Raw genomic sequence first — 17,390 nt, 5'->3', positions numbered from 1 at the left:
AACCAGAGTCACCTTGACTATAACTCCTGCTTGCTAATTCTTCAACTTAAGTTTGAGTTATGGCTCTTCATCTCTAACAACACTAAAAGTCATAATTGAGTCCATAAAGACCTATATTTTCCTGATGTATTAGAAATAACACGCTGTATTCCAAGACTTCTTTTATACTCTTCAATACAATAACTTTCTTGAAATGGCTCCATAATACCTATGAATCCAGACTGAAACTTCTTGTGCATTGTTATTAACCTTGTAAAAGCTTTCTGTGTATTAATAGATCTAATGTTCCAAATTAATGCATTCATTTGGACACTGATTTGTCAATATTACTTCTTGTCCTTATTGAGCTTGCTACTGTATTACTAGCTTTATTTCTTCCCTTTTTGTTGTGCTTTCCCTGCTTTGTCTTTAAAACATTAATCTACTTTGGGGACAAATTTCCTTCAATTGCAGCATTGTCAATATTATCCCCCACATCTTCATCATCCAAATCAATTTTTTTGTTATTTACATTCTCAATCATACTCCCTGCTTCAATTGCCAATAGAACAATATCTTCCAGCACATCTTGGTCTTTTCTCTCTCTGTCTTTCATTATGACCAATTGCTTGTTTGTATCATCCATGTGTTCTACCTTATCCTGTAGAACTGGTATTGCCTGATGCTCCTACTCTTTCTAAGATGTTGTATCTGATGTTTTTGCTTCTTGCAACTATGATTCCCTTTTTTTATTCTTACTGTCTATATCATTCACCTATTGTTGCTCTTCATCTCCTTTGTTGCTGATTTAGTTCTTTGCTTCTACCTCATTTTCTGAACTCTCAAAACTTTTAGTAATCGAGTCCTTTGTACTTTTCTGTATCTGTCCCTTACTGGTACTATTCTGTTCATCTGCTTCAACTTGTTTCAAAGCATCAAAAGCATTTGATGTCTGAACTTCTGCATCCTTGTCTGTTTTCTCTCCTAAGATATGACCATACTTGTCCTTTCTGTACTTATTCTTTCTTAGCAACTATTGATAAGGATTGGTTTTCATTTCTTCAGCTACTGTTTCATCTTGTTTTGTTTCTTTCTTGTTCACTACCTCCTTATTTTTGCCTCTATCTTCTTTATTTGTTTTTTCTTGCTCAAATAATTCTGGATGTTCATTCAAATAAGTAGCCTCATCATGTCCTTGTAAGTAGCACACTTTACAGTATTTTGGTTTATAATCATACTGTATGTGTATCCATTTCGACTTAATAGTTCCAGTTTTGTCATCTTCCTCATTAATCTTAACTCTGTGAGACAATTTAGCTATCAAATCTACTTCCACCTTGATTCTTGCACAACTTGGTCTTGTATGATTTTTTGTGGCTATATCTATAGTTAAGGGCTTACCTACTGTAGCAGCAATGGAGAAAATAGCCTCATTTGCAAAAAATTTAGAGGTAAATCAGGCAATGATATCCATGCAACTCCTATAGTGGTTTCAACATCTGGTTCAAACCAAGGATCCCACTTGAGTGTCTGCATTTGCCACAACCTTTCCTTCGCTTCCATCTGATTCAAACGTATTAAAATGTGTCTTGTGTCAAGTACTCCTATTATGCAATCCCCTTTGATTCCACATTGATTTGGAATTACTTTTCGTAGCTCAATAACATCTGGTTTACCATATGAGATTTTTCCAACATACTGAAGATTCTCCTAAATTATCATGTTTTGAACCTCAGAAGCTTTCTATGTGATGCTAGGTTCACCGTGCAGCATTACCACAGCCGTAGTATTTAACTTAATATTCTCATGCAAATAAGGTTTAGGTTTTAATAAATCAGCATATCAGTAACTTTATCTTTAGATTCCCCTTCCACAGCATGCTTCAAAGAATCCTTCGATGGGATATTCTCATCGGATAAAGAGGCCATTTTGATTGAAAAAGTGTTGAAATAATGGATGTTTTTTGTATGCGCCGCCTAAGGTTTAGAAGAAATGAAGTGTGAGGTATTTTCAACGCAGGAAATTGTCTAAGTTTATGCTTTAATTTATTTGTGTCAACCTTTGGTTACTCCGCAAACATTACTTTCAGTTCATTATTTCAAATAATTTTATGTCACGTGACCAAAGGGGAAAAGAAAAACCTAAATTAACTTCTTTCAAAATCAATTTCTACAGCAAAACCAAATTGGGGTGCAAGAAGCATTGTGGGGTCGAGGAAGGGTACTCGAATGGCGACAGTAGAGTTTAGAAGTTCATAGTACTTGAGTTTCACCTTTTTCAAAATATCTAGCAGTAGTTTCAAGTTTCAAATCTATACGAACTTAAAGAAAAGGGTTTGCTAGGAAATTGTTTATCCAAATTTACGAAAGATTCTGGGGTATTGTTTTATTCAAATAGTTAAATGGAGAGCAATAATAGTTTGGAGCAAACATTGCAAGACGGGAAATTGTACCGTCATGTTAATGCTCTCATAGTTGCTCATCTTCGCGATAACAATCTCAATCAGGTACTCTTTATTCAATTCTTTTGTTTTATGCAGTCATTTAACCTTTTGAAACTATTTACCTTCCTTGTATTTCTTGGAAAAATTGCTCCAATATTGAAACTTAACAGAAAAAATAGTAACAACTTATCAAAACAATGTTATGTCTTGGCATGCCACTGCCTTGAGAGTGATTTCTGTCCTATTAGGATGCAGATAGTTGTGAACTGTTGCTCTCCAAGGTTCTGCAGTACTTCCAAACGCATCACTCGCGAATGGAATTTTCGGAGTTCACAAAAACTGAATGACCTAGAAAAAAAACAGAAAGACAAGATCAAGTTTGGAGAAGCAAAGAGAATATTTTTGGTTTAGGAAAAAGCTCAAAAATGTTCTGCTTATATATGCTAATTTCTGAAGGTGTTAAAGTCGGGGCTTAGTGAGCTGTTACAAAATTAAGTTGATTGTCACAATTAACTTGGTTGTTACAAGTTAATAGTGATTGAATGTTGTTAGAGAATTTATTTTGGTAATTTATTGGGATATATTCTTGTAAGAATGTACTTGGACACTTTCCTAATAAACTCAATAAGTCAAAAATATTTTTCTCAAAACCAAATTTGAATTACGCCTCATATATATCACCAGTTTTGCCTTCAAGTCACTTCTCATGTGTGCGACACTTATTTGTACTAGCTCTTTACAAGAGCAATAAAGAACACCTCAATATAAGAAGAGAAAAAGGATCTCTTCCTCATTAATGAGGGACTTTTGTCTTTCTCATAAGACAAAAAATTAGTTAGGGGAAAATGGACCTACAAAAATTCTTTATTCTTTCCACTATTAAAAAAAGAACTAATGCCAAAGAAAATAATAATCCTAACAAACCCCCACTAATGCAAAGGTAAAGATGAACAAATCTTGGGCAAAGGCGGGATAATGCTATTAAAGACAAAGGTAAAACTCGAATCAAGGAAGATGAGCTTTTATCCAAGCTCAACTTGTTGAGGGTAATGAAGGGAATAATTCTAACAACCACTAATGCAAAGGTAAAGAATAAGAATAAATTTTGTGCAAAGGCTGCCTAGTGCCATTAAAGATAATGGCAAACCTGGAAGCAGGAAAGACAAGCTTCTATCCAAGCTCACTTTGTTGAGGGTAATGAAGATATTGTTGTCGTAGTCGTTGAGGCAAACTCAGTAGCTAACAAAACTGATTGAGTATTGGACTTAGAGACCTCAGGACACCTCTGCATCAATAAGGAGCTGTTTCATGACTTTGAGGAGTCTATCAATGGCGAGTGTGGCTACATGGGTAAGTAAAGAAATTTTTTTCTTAAGTTAGATTCTGGAAAAGCCCTTGTCCTTGAACAGTATTTTATATGCTCCCTCCCTTTGCGAACATTTAGTTTTTGGAGAACTTTTCAGCAAAGCATACCTTAAACTTGTTTTAAAGCTGATAAAGGACAGCTTAGTGCATTAAAGATCCCGCTATGCATTGGGTTTGAGGAAGTGCCCGACTAGAAGGGTCTATTGGATGTAGCGGTACATTGCATTTTTGCAAGGCTTGAATCCGTGATCTTCTGGTCACGTGACAACAACTTGACCAGTTACTTTAAAGCTCTCCTTCTTGTTTTGAAGTTGATAATGCAATTTATTTCTCATGGAGGACACTTGGTTGAGAAAGTGTACCTCCGTGGAGGGTTATTTATATGAAATATTGTTCAAGAGATTGTCAATAATGCAAGTACTTCTAGTTCTTCTTATATTATTGAGTCTATTAATTTATTGCATGGTAGACTACATTGTTAATATTGTTTTTAATAGAAGACCTAGAAAATAGAATTAATCCATGTGATAAATGTTGATGATTTTTCTAAGTGTCTTGTGTGCGTAGAAGCAAAACATACTAAGAAACCATTTAAGCATATTACTAGTTGAAGAAATTAGTTGTCTGAACTAAACATTCAAGCATAATTGATTTCAAAAGCACAGTTAGCAAAGGTAAAATGAAGTTGTACATTGCATCTTTCTTAATGATATTTCTAGATACAATATGTTAAATCTTCTGTAAGAGGATGAAGCTAAAAGTATATATTTAAAAGAACTCAAAGTAGAAGTGGGAGCTAGGATGAGGGAAGCGAGGTTGAGATGGTCGGTCATGTGATGAGAAGGGGCACGAATGCCCCAGTGCAGAGGTGTGAGAGGTTGGCTAGGGATAGATTCAAGCGAGCTAGAGGTAGACCGAAGAAAAATTGGAGGGAGATGATTAGACATGACATGGAGTAACTCCAGCTTACCGAGGACATGACCCTAGATAGGAAGTTGTGGAGAAGGCGGATTAGGGTAGAAGGTTAGTATGAGTTTAGGGTGTTGTATCTTTTGTTATCACTACCTTTTTTACTAGGAATTTTGACACTAATGTTTAAATGATGAATTAGTGTCTATCTATTTGATAGAAGAATTATGATAAAGAATAGAGGTAAATAAATGCTATATTTTGAAAAGAGGCGGTAAAACGTGAATTAGACTCTATAATTTCTAACCATACTTGAAACTTGTACGATTTGCCTAAAGGTTGTGAACTCTGAAGTGTCAAGTGGATATTTAAGAAGAAATTGAGACCTGATGGTGTAATTGAGAAATACAAGACTAGATTTGTGATTAGGGATTTTAATCAAAAGGCAGACATTGATTACTTTGATATTTGGGAAATGGGTCAAATTTGCCCCATTATTATGTAAAAAGGATCAACTTTACCCTCTATTATACAATTTGTATAAATATTTAACACATCACTCTACTGGCTATGTGTTTACTTTGGGTGCATGTTCTATTTCATGTAAGTCTTCCAAATAAACTTGTATAACCTAGTCTAACATGAAATCTGAATTCATTGCTCTTTAGTTGATAGAGCAAGCAACCAAGTGGTTGAGAAATCTGTAGGCAAATGTGCCTTTGCGGAGAAGACAAGCTTTATCGGTCTCTCGACATTGCGACTCATAGTCTCTTTACATTGTGACTCATAGGTGCCAATTGGAATTTCCAAGAAATAGTGTGTACAATGAAAAAAAGAGATATCTACATTCGTATTAGATATAGTTTGACAATTATTGAAGCTTCAATGCATATGTAAGGTCCGAAAGAAATTCAGCAGACTTTAGGAAAAATAATCCTTGAAACGTCAAGAGGATTAGGGCTAAAGCTCATTGATTGAGGTAGTATGACGGATTCCATTTGTGGTCAAATGAAGCCATATAAGCCCTCAATATGCGGTACATTTCCTACTCATGTGGCATTTGGTAGTGCTTTGTAGGTTGAGCTTATTTTGCTCTTAATGACTCCAGAGACTTATGGTGATCTGTGTTGACATAGACTCAATGGAGTGTTGTTGCCTTCTATGAAAAACTTGGGTCATCTTTCTAGAGAATTCAAGAGAACCAACGTGTGTGCATGGCCGTAAAAGCACTTTTTTAGTATCGCAGCGTTTAAAATTAAGGATATGGCAAGTGTTGTGGAATTATTAATTGAGGTCCATTCAGTTCAAGAATATTTCACTTTGTGCATATTGGTTGTTGCTTCACTTCACTCTGTGTCAATTCAAATCAAAAGATATTGACACTTAAATATGTGCTTATTCTTTACTTTTGCATTAGTGGGGATTGTGGGAATTTTTTCTTTTCATTGGCGTTATTCCTTTCTTAATGATGCAACCAAAAAAAGAATTCTTCATACTTTATATCAAAAGAGTTAAAAAGAATGCTTTTGGGTCCATTTTCCATAACTAGTTCCATGTTTTATGTGAAAGACAAAAGTCCCTCATTAATTAGGAAGAATTCTTTTCTACTTCCGTGCATTATGTGAGAGACAAAAGTCTCTCATTGATTGGAAGAATTCTTTTCTTCTCCTTATATTGAATTGTTCTTTGTTGGGCTTGTAAAGAGTTAGTGAAAGAGAGTGGCGTCATGCACATGAGAAATGGGCTTGAAGCAAAATTGAAAAAAGCATCACTTTTTTCAGCCTACCTGATAGTGTCCAAATACGCACTTACAAGAATATGTACAAATATATTACTAGAATAAACTTTGTAACAATATTATCACTCTCAAAGTATCTATTTTAATTATGTAACAACTCATTTTGTCCCCTTTGTAACAACTCCAGAAATTGATCTATACGAGTAGACCATTTTGTTTGAGCTTTTTCCTCTACTGAAAAATGCTCTCTTCTCCAAATCTGTTCTTCTCTTTTTGTTTTTTCTGGGAAATTCATTTTCTACAAATTCTAAACTTACAGTCATGAGTGCATATGTTTGGAAGTGCAGTGGAAACTTGGGGAACGATTGGTTAGAATGATCTGCACCCTAATTGGACTGAAATCGCTTTCTAGGCAGTAGTCTGCCATGACAACATTTGTTTTGATAAGTAGTCACTGTCTTATTTCTATTAAGTTACACTATAGTAGTAATTTTTCCAACAATTATACCAAGTAAATGAGGAGGGTTGGAGTTGATTACAATGTAGAAGATAGTCAAACTATGATACCACGATTCATACAGGCATTCCAAGTAGTTTGGGATTGAGGCATATATATATGTTTATTTATTTATTTTGTAATATATATAGGAGTCTTATGATGTTGCACTTGTTAAAGTGTGTGAATCTCACCAAAAAATTTAAGTTGGTAGAGAGAGCAACCTTTTATTTATCTAATTATATTCTCAATATGTCCACTCACGTGCGGGTTTATTTTTTTTTTCATGGCCAAACACGTGGAAATTGTTTTTGATAATAGATAGTAGTGAGATTTAGAAGTGGCAAAATAGATAAAAATTATGGGTATCCACCCGACTCAACCAATTTTAAATGGATTGGGTATCCGATCATTTAAAAGTGGGTCAAATATGGATCAACCCATGTTATTCATCATATGGATAACCCATGGGTATCCACTAATTGCACTCGCCTTAATGTATGTAAGGGTGTAGAGACCTCTATAAGCCTCTATAAAGTATACTTATTAAGGGTATGTTTGGTATAAAGAAAAATATTTTCTAATTTTCTGATGTTTGATTGACTTAAATGCATTGGAAAATATTTTTCGGCAGGACTTATTTTCCTCCACTTCAAGGAAAATGACTTTCCTACATAAAGTAAGGAAACTACCATTCAAATCTTCCTTAAAGTAGGAAAATATTTTTCAAAACTTTCCTTAAACCTCACCACCCGAAACAGGACTGGCTTTCAACCCTAATTCCAACCCTAGACCTAGGACATGATGTTCGACCTCACCTACGACCCGACCTAACTCTCGTCTATGACCCCAACCCAGATTGGGATCCAATTTCTGACCTCTACTTCGACCCAACTCAGGACTCGACACCTCGACCTCGACCCCACAGTGTTCAAAAATACGATCGCATCATCGCATTATGCGCTGATGCGATGCGGGCTCCCAGCAATCTGAGAATTGCGGGTGCATCAAGCTCTGTTGCGTGATGCGATGCGGACGGCGATGCGATGCGATGCGAGCGCATTATGGATTTTTTTTATTTTTTTGCAATTTTTAAATTAAAAAAAAGGGTTGGAAGTGAATTTTTTGTATGGGTAATTTTTAAATTTTAAAAAAAGAGTCAGAAGTTTAAGAAAAGACCGAAATAGAAGAATTGATACTCGAGGAATAAAAGAATTGAACAATCTTAATGAACTAGAAGAGCTTTAGATTGAACCATTATTAATTTAGATTTGATTTTTCTTTTTTTTTTTTGGGTTTGTTTTGCTTTGAACTGATTTGTTGGTGTTTCATTAGAACTTTTGCTTAAATATATTGTCTTCATTGTTGATTATATAGTTGTTGTGGTCTTTTCAGTTTTAACTTACTATTTGAAAGCTCTATAGGTATTTTTTTTAATTAAATTGCGCATCATTTCAATGATGCAGTCGCATCGCATCACGCATCGCATAATGCGTGATGCAGAACCTTGTCGCTTTTTTCCGCATCATGCTTCACTGTACACTGGGACCCTAACTCAGGACTTGACCCGACCCCAATTCAAGATCAGAATAACCTGAGACCCAAATTTTGATCCCTACCCAGGACCTAACTCTTGTTCCTAACACGAGACGACTTATTTTCCAAAAATGTATTTTCTATAAAAACATTTTTTTTCTTATCTAAAACACATCCTAAAAGGAGAAAAAAAAAAAAGAGAAACAATGCATGTAACTTGGAGTACTTATTTCTTTACATAATAAGGAGGAATGGACATATGGATATCCATATTATCCGTTGGTTTACCCACTTTTTGTCCATATAAAAAATGGGTAGGTCGGATATTTTATCCATTTTCATCGACTTATTTTTGACCCGTCCATTTGCCACCCTTAGTGAGATTCAATCCCAGGACCTCTGCCTGCTCTGATATCATATTGATGTGTGTGACTATTTCATCTAAAAGCTTATACTGTTAGAGACAACAAAGTTTTATTTGTTTAATATATTCTTCACAATATTGTTGGAGCCATTGTTAGACCAATGAACAAGCAAGTTTTTTTTTCAAACTGTAGTGTCTGGGCAAGCTTGCGCGCACCTCAACTAATTCCTAAAGAGATATGTCACTGTCCATCAAGAACAGATGTCGGGTAACTCTGTCTGTCCAGACTAGGATAGACGGGAAGAAATCACCTATTGTTTTGTCACTGCTGGGATTTGAACCTTAGACCTCATGGTTCTTAACCCACTTCATTAACCACTATGCCGCACTCTTGGGTGCTCGATGGGTGAGCAACTTAAGAGAATGTGTGAGAGATTAGGCTTTATTTTGGGGCATCAAGTTAGAAAATTTTTTAATAACCATTTCCTAACTTGATAGCCCACAAGCTAGTGAATGTTAAAAGAAAGGAAGTTCCAGTTAACCCTTGAACTAAATTAAATTATAGTGTAGACAAGGTCGTGCATCAAATCATGCTCTACAAGGAGTTATTTTCTGTTTATAGTTGCTCAGGTTAAGAACGTTGTTTGATTAAGAGCCAAGAAAGACAATTGAGTATGGCATCCTTGAAAGAAAGGAGGAAATGGTGAGGGAAAGGGTAGAAGAAACGGTAGGATTATTCTTCTTGAGGTGATTTATGCATTGATCTGTACTTGTATACATATAGGTTTGTTTTATTTGAGGTTTATTCATATTATCATCATTTGGAGGAGATTAGAATTTAGAGTGTTCAAACATTGAATTGACAGTATCATAAAATTTCTTTGGATAACCGTGGTGGCTGGGCCAGCTTTCGTGCACCTTGGCTAATTCCACGGGGCACTTGCTACCTCCCACCCACCACAAGTATCATGTAACTCTATCCACCAAGGCTTGGACAAATGAGAAGAAATCACCTACTGTTTTGCTTTCTTTGAGATTTGAACCTGAGACTTCATGATTCTCAACCCACTCTATCGACCACTCTATCGACCACTAGGCCACACCCTTGAGCGTCATTAAGAACATATTCCTTCTTTAATCCGGGGTGGGGATTGGCAGCGGGGGAATTGGAGATTTGTGCCTTAATCTTTATTCATTTAGTAGGTTGTCAAGGGTATCCCTATTTCATGAGAGGTTTTAAAGTGTTAGATGATCGAGTGACTCAGTTCAGTTCAGACATTGCAATTACCAACAATTGGATGCTTTTAAATAAAGGGACTCGAATGTACCCTAATATTTGGTATCGCAACTTTACTGTCTTTTAGAAGAAAGTATCTTTAAACTGTACCTCAAATACTACAATTCTCGTTGTCTCATTGCAATTGTAATTACCTCTTATTTGTAGAGAGCTTTTACATATAAACTATGAAGGCTTGGTAGCTTAGGAAAGTGCTGCTCTTATTTGTCCTCTATTGGCATGTTTATCATACCTCTTAGACCATAAGAGAATTTTTTTTCTAAACAGACTTGACGCTTCTTGTAATATCTATTCGTGATTGAACTTCGATCATGGTTGCTGTCAAGGCATTTTGAATTTATAGCTATATTGGATATCCAAGTTTTTGTATGTTCAAGCCCCCCTTGTTTTTTTTTTTTGTTTCAATTAAGAGGAGTCTCCTGTGACTATCTTAGTCTCCTTGCATCAGAATTTCACAAAATTCTAGAGTTCGCTCTGCAATTATCCCCTTGAACAAGGAAATTTCTACAAGAACTCCACAAAATATGACCTTAAACTTTCTTTGCGGAGACCAGCATATGTGTTCTTTGGTTTTCCTTGGTCATTGTGCTGGATGTTTCTTTCTGTCTCTGGTTGATGTGGATACCTTCCATAGCGAATCTGTAATAACATATGGGATGCAAGTGAGAGGTCTCGTAAGCATTTCTCGGTTTAACTGTTTGGTCTAACACTATGATGGGATTCAAAAACCAAAGTTGAGCACATCAACCTGTGTGTCTTATACATGTTTTGAATAGAAAATGGTATGTGACTAAGCTAAGTTATTAGAGGTTTTGATGAATTCCTCTATGCATGTATGACAGGCTGCAAGTGCTGTAGCTTCAGCTACAATGACACCAATGAATGTTGAAGCTCGTCCCAACAAGCTACTTGAATTGGTCGCAAAGGTTCGTATCAGTTGGTAACGTTTGCTATTGTTGTACTTACTGATTTTCAGCGTCTCAACATGGGCTAAGAAATAGATATATAAAAGCTTCTTTATCACTCTATGCCATTAACAGGGTCTTGCAGTGGAGAAAGAGGAGACGGTGAGAGGGGGGGTTTCTACAGCTGTACCTTTTGATCCAATCATAACTGGATATGGCTCAATCCCAACCCCTCGGGCAGCATCTGTTGATTTCAGGCAATTTATCTCCCATCACACTTTCTTTTTAACCTCCTAAAGGGTTTAAAAGTTCTCTTTTATAAGTGGATTGTTAAAGTGCAATTAATGGGTCGTTGCATGACCAAGAGTTTAAAATCCTTGTGCCATGCTGATGTCTGCAGTTGACAAGTTCTACTGCATAAAGAGGAGGAAGTTATCTGGTGATTGTGGGAAATATTTTGGATAGTTGAATATTAATTTTCTATAATGTAGAGTAATAACTTACATGGAATGATTTGCCTGTTACCATGTGTAGAAAATTAGGGTGTCCAATTGAATATCTTTTGTTTCCAAAAAATAGAGTATCCGATTGAATATCCTTTTTCCTTTTCCTTTTTTCATTATTTACATCTTCCAATAACTGATTAGCAGCTGCACCTTTTGAACCAATCACAACTTTACTCTGTGTTAGTTTTGGTACCAAAAATGTACATTTTATTCATCTGTAGAGATACAAATATATAGTAGAGAAAAGCAAACAAACTAGCAACCTTATCTCTTAATTCTAGCTGATTTGAGAATCAAGGGATGATTTTATCTGATCTAATTTCCTAAACTACTTAGTAGTATACCAGATTTGATCAGATCAATTTAGGTCATACAAAATCAGACCCTATCCTAGTTAGATATTCACAAATCAACACTTTCCCTCAAGTTGGCATGTAAATATTTGTCATGCCTAACTTGCTTACAAGAATTTCAAATTTTGGTTTAAACAAGCTTTTGCGAAAATATCCGCAATTTGCTGACTTGTTGGGGCGTAGGGCATGAATACACTTCATTCTTCAATCTTTTCTTTTATGAAGTGTGTAGATTGTGAGCAATCATGCTGAACTAGATTGTGAGCAATACTTATGGCGGCCTTGTTGTCACTCTACAACTTCTTTGGTAGAGAACGGGCTTTTCAGTTCTCCCATCATCCTCTTGAGCCAAATCACTTCACATATCCCATGAGCAATAGACCGGGATTCAGCTTCAGCACTGCTACGGGCTATAACTTTCTGCTTTTTACTACTCCAAGTCACAAGATTTGCCCATATAAATGTACAATATGCTAGCGTAGACCTTCCGTAAGTAGTAGAACCTACCTAATCTGCATCTGTAAAGCTTTCAATGCCCCTATGTTACTCTTTTTGAAAAATAATCCTTTACCTGGTGAATTTCTTAGATATCTTAGAATCCTATAGACCGCTTGTAGACCACTTCTTGGTGCTCGCGTGACTGACCAAGCTTACAACAAAAGCTTTATCAGGCCGAGTGTGTGACAAGTAGATCAACTTCCCTACTACTCTCTGATATTGACTTTGGTCAACTAAATTTCCTTCTTTGTTTTGGGATTTTATATTCGAATCATAGGTGTTTCGTTGGACGACCTCTTTTAGAAGATCCAGTACATACTTCCTTTGTGACACCATAACACCTTTCTTTGATCTCGCTACTTCCATGCCAATAAATTATTTCAACTGACCCAAATCTTTGATTGCGAACTATAAGGCCAACTGTTCTTTTAAATTCTTTTTTTTGGACCAGTCATTTCCTATAAGTATGATATCATCGACATCCACTATCAGGATAGTCATCTTTCCCTCAAGATGATGTCGAAAGAACATGGTATGATTTGCTTGCCCTTAAGTGTACCCTTGTCTTTTTACAAACTATGTAAACCTCTCAAACCAAGCTCTTGGAGATTGTTTGAGCTCGTAGAGAGATTTCTTTAGCTTGCGCACTCTACTTTTCTTTATCCATGTAGACTTTCTCTTCGAGTTTCCCATTCATGAATGTATTCTTCACATCAAGTTGTTGAAGGGGCCAATCAAGGTTGACAACAATGGTTAGAAGAACCCTAGTTGAATTCAACTTGGCAACTGGAGCGAATGTCTTAAGATAGTCAATCTCGTAGGTCTGCTTTTGCTACCAAACGTGCCTTATACCTCTCTAATGGCCTATCTGAACCTATTTGCAGCCCACTGTTCTCTTTCCATGTGGTAGTTCCCCCATTTTTCAGGTTTCATTTCTCTCAAGAGCATTCATCTCCTCTAGAATTGCCTCTTTCCACTCAGGAACGTTTAAAGCATCCTGCACATTTGTCGGTATCTCCATTCCTAGTAATTGAGAAAGAAAGCTATACAGGAAGGGGATAAGTTTCCTATATGACACAAAACTTGACAATGGATAGTTTGACTTTTCTTACCCTTTTATGTTTGACAATTGGTAGGTCAAGGTCTAAAGAAACAAGGGGTAAATTAGAATTAGGTTATGGAGAATTACCTTGTATATCAGTGAGATCTTGCGGGGTGGAAACTTGGTTCCGATGAGAGTCCTTAGTCTCTTTTTCTTTATTCCGGTTTCTTCTTATGTTAACCTGTAATTCCTTTGTTTGTTCTCTGTCTTTGTCATTAATTATATCATGAAAACGCTCTATCGTCTTAATTTCCTTATTTTCACTATTTGAGTTGGGATCTCTTACCTTATCGAGGATGTTATTATCAAAAGTACTATATCCTATATCTATTATAAAACCTGAATCCTTTTGTTTCTGACATGTGAGATCATGAGGATCCTTATTATCCCACGTCTGTTCACTATGTTTCTCCCCCTGAAGATGAGTTCTGAAAAACAATTGAGATTTAGAAAAGGTGACATCCATTGTGACAATAGCCTTCATAGTATTTGGGTCATAACACTTGTATCCGTTTTGACTAAGGGGCATAGCCAACAAAAAAACATTTTTAGCACGTGGATCAAGTTTAATCTTATTATGATCATGAACATGAACAAATACGCTATACCCAAAGACTTTCAAAGATAGATTTGTGGTCAATCTAAAAGTAGGAAAGTATTGTCTTGAACTTACTGGAAGGGGTTTTAAAACCCAGAACACGGGAAGACATCTTATTGATAAGATAGGTGGATGTTAAAAGAGCTAGGTGGATGTCAAAAGAGCTTCTCCCCAAAGAAATTTAGGGACTCCACTTGTGAATATTAAGCTCTAGTTACCTCCATAAGATGTCTATTTTTTCTCTCAGCTACTCCATTTTGTTGGGGTGTATCAGGGCATGAACTTTGGTGCACTATTCCCTTGGAAGTGAAAAAATTGCCTAGATGGTCATTAAAAAACTCTCTCCCATTATCACTCCGAAATATTTGGATCTTCTTGTGAAATTGTGTCTCAACCATAACATAAAAAAACCTCTAATACATGTTTTACTTCCCCTTTTGTCTTTCAATTGATACATCCAAGTTAGTCTAGTGTGATCATCTATGAAACTCTCAAACCATCTTTTACCATTTACAGTTGCAACTCTAGAATGTCCCCAATCATTGCTATGGATTAACTTAAAGGGTTTTGTGGCATGGTAATTTTTGAAAGAAAAAGATGAACGTCTGTGTTTAGCCATTTTATAAAATTCACACTGGAAAGAGGTGTACTTTTATTCATAAACAACTGAGGTAACAAGAGTTTTAAGTAATGAAAACTAGGATGACCAAGTATAAAGTTCCATAACATGATTTCATTATCAACTAGAATAGAGTTCAAACAGGTTGAACTATAAATTACTGAATTGTGACCATTTTCTTGAAAATAGAAACCTTCAGACTCTCTACCATTGCCAATCATCTTCTCCGAGACCTTGTCTTGAAATATACCTCAAAGAGAGTCAAAGATAGCACGACAATTGAGGTTTTGAGTCAATTTGCTGATGGACAAAAGATTATGAGACAATTTTGGAACAAGGACATTAAAAAGAGTTAAAAAGGGGGTTAGTTTGACTGTCCCTTCTCCAGCAATTGCTGAGAAGGAACCATCTAACAACTTTAACTTTTTAATTTCCTGCTGAAGGAGTGTAAGTCTAGAAAAGACGAATTCCATGTCGTGATCGCTGGACCCTGGATCTGTGATCCGAGAATTTATACTACTTGAATCGGTTCTCAAAAAATAGTTGGTACGTTACCTGTTTGGGAAAAAGAACAAGTGGGAGTAGAAAGTCCATGTTTACTGGTTTGGAGATAAGATTGGAGAAGTGTGGGCGGTAGCTTTAATTGCTCCTTGGTGAATGATGACATTTTTGAAGAAGATTGCAGCCCTGGTTCTTCACTGGTACACTGAAAGGTTTGGCTGCCATGGCTGTTTGCACTTTTTTTATTCCTGCTAGGCGATTTCCCATGGATATTCCAGCAAGTCTCACGAGTTTGCTCGTGTTTTTTGCGAAAATTACACCACGACTTCATTGTTGTTTTGATCAGAACTTTGTCAACAGAATTCTCAGCTTCTATTGATCCTACTTGGTAACGTAGCCCAGGAGGTGCTGTTTTATTCATAAGTAACACAAGAATAAAGCTGCTCTGATACCATGTTAGTTTTGGTACCAAAAATGTACATTTTATTCATCTGTAGAGGTACAAATATAAAGAGAAAAACAAACAAACTATTAATCATATCCTTTGATTCTATGTGATTTGAGAATCAAGGATGATTTTATTTGATCTAATTTTCTAAACTTCTTAGTAGTATATCAGATCAATTTAGATCCTACAAAATCAGACCCTATCCTAGTTAGGTATTCACAAATCAACACTCTGTTATTGATGCTTTTGTCGGAAAACAATATTCCAAACGCAAGATGTTAGTAGAATAGAACTTTCCTTTAGTGGATTAGAACTCTTGTTAAGTCATTTTATAGGGCTTTTTCTATTTTTAGTTTATTAGGACTCTTTGCTACTGTAAACCTCTATTTAAGAGAGTTGATGTTATTAATAAAACAAGTTGGATTTTATCAAGAGAGTCGAAACTTTCTCAAACAAGTTCCCAGGTCTGCAGTTCCCTGAATGAACTGTAAAATTCAGCAGTCATAGGTAAGTCACGAAACTTAAACAAGGGCTTAGACCATAACGTTCGGTCTGACTTTCAAGTTAGTCGTCCAGCGACTCGATCCAGAACTAGGGGCTATAACAATTTGGTAGCAGAGCTTGTCACCATGGACGAGAGTACTATAGAAACAAGGCTGCAAAGTCTGTTACTGGAAGCCCAAACTCAGATCGAAGCAAAAGTAGCAGCTTCGGAAGCAAGGATTGACACCAAATTCCAGCAACTATCGCAACAAATTGAAACCTTCATCTGCACCATGGCAGATGCAAAGGGAGTTGAAGTTGGAAACAATAGTGCTGCTTCTATCCAACAAACCAGTAACACAAGCGAACAACTGGACGTGCATCTAGGAGGAAGAAACAACAACAGACGACAACAATGCAGGAAAAGGTATAGTTCCCAGATAGATTAAATTAGACTTTCCTACTTATGATGGACGACAAGATCCTGTTATTTGGCTTCATAGTTGTGAGAAATTTTTCGCTAACCAGCGTACCGACAACAAGAAAAAGTAGGCATAGCTGTTTTTCACATGGTAGGGGAGGCGCAATTGTGGGTTTATCAGCTAGAACTGGAGGAACCAAATTTAACATGGGGTTCTTCAAAGAATATTATACTCTTCGATTTGGCCTACCAATGAAAAGCAATCCATTAGGGTAATTGATCAACTTGAAACAAACTGGTTCTGATGAAAATTATCAGAGGGACTTCCAAAGGATGTTGGCTCATGCATCATTTGTATGTGTATACAACTGGTTTAGTTGATTTGATTCGTCTCGATGTTGAATTACAAAACCCATCTAACCTAGTACAAGCAATGAGTTTGGCGAGAGCATTCGAGAAGAAGATACAAATTTCTTCTGGCACACAAAGGGGCTTATAATTCAACCTCAAAGACTACCGCTGCAGCAGTAACTCCGGGGGCTAAGGTAATTGCTACTAATCGTTCTGTGAAAAGGTTGATTCGTGCTGAGATGGCTGCCCGACGAGCAAAGGGGTTGTGCTACAACTATGATGATACTTATGTTCAAGGCCATCAGTGCAAAAAGCTACTTTGGCTCGAAATACAGAATGCAAAATTTGAAGACGTACAACAGAAAGTGGAGAGCCTTCCATCTCACTCCATGCCATCACAAACAAACATCTTGTAGATAATATACATTGCAAGCCGTTTGGAATCTGAAGATGTACCAACGAATAGTGGAGAGCCTGC

General features: G+C 36.4%; 1 protein-coding gene across 2 annotated transcripts in view; it reads left to right on the top strand.

Annotated features, from left to right (window-relative positions):
* Positions 1-2,071: 2,071 nt before the first annotated feature.
* The window catches only part of LOC107850821 (cleavage stimulation factor subunit 50), a 32,412-nt gene continuing 17,093 nt past the window's right edge, over positions 2,072-17,390 (top strand). For both annotated transcript variants that reach the window (XM_016695592.2, XM_016695591.2), the window contains exons 1-3: positions 2,072-2,485; positions 10,970-11,053; positions 11,168-11,289. In XM_016695592.2, coding sequence (XP_016551078.1) covers positions 2,381-2,485; positions 10,970-11,053; positions 11,168-11,289 — 311 coding nt within the window. In that variant the 5' untranslated portion in view covers positions 2,072-2,380. The remainder of the gene's footprint in view (positions 2,486-10,969; positions 11,054-11,167; positions 11,290-17,390) is intronic.

This window comes from Capsicum annuum, chromosome 12 (genome assembly GCF_002878395.1).
Source record: "Capsicum annuum cultivar UCD-10X-F1 chromosome 12, UCD10Xv1.1, whole genome shotgun sequence".
Taxonomy (NCBI): Eukaryota; Viridiplantae; Streptophyta; class Magnoliopsida; order Solanales; family Solanaceae; genus Capsicum; species Capsicum annuum.
The sequence above is the reverse complement of the archived record's forward strand: the minus strand, read 5'-3'. Positions and strand labels throughout refer to the sequence as shown.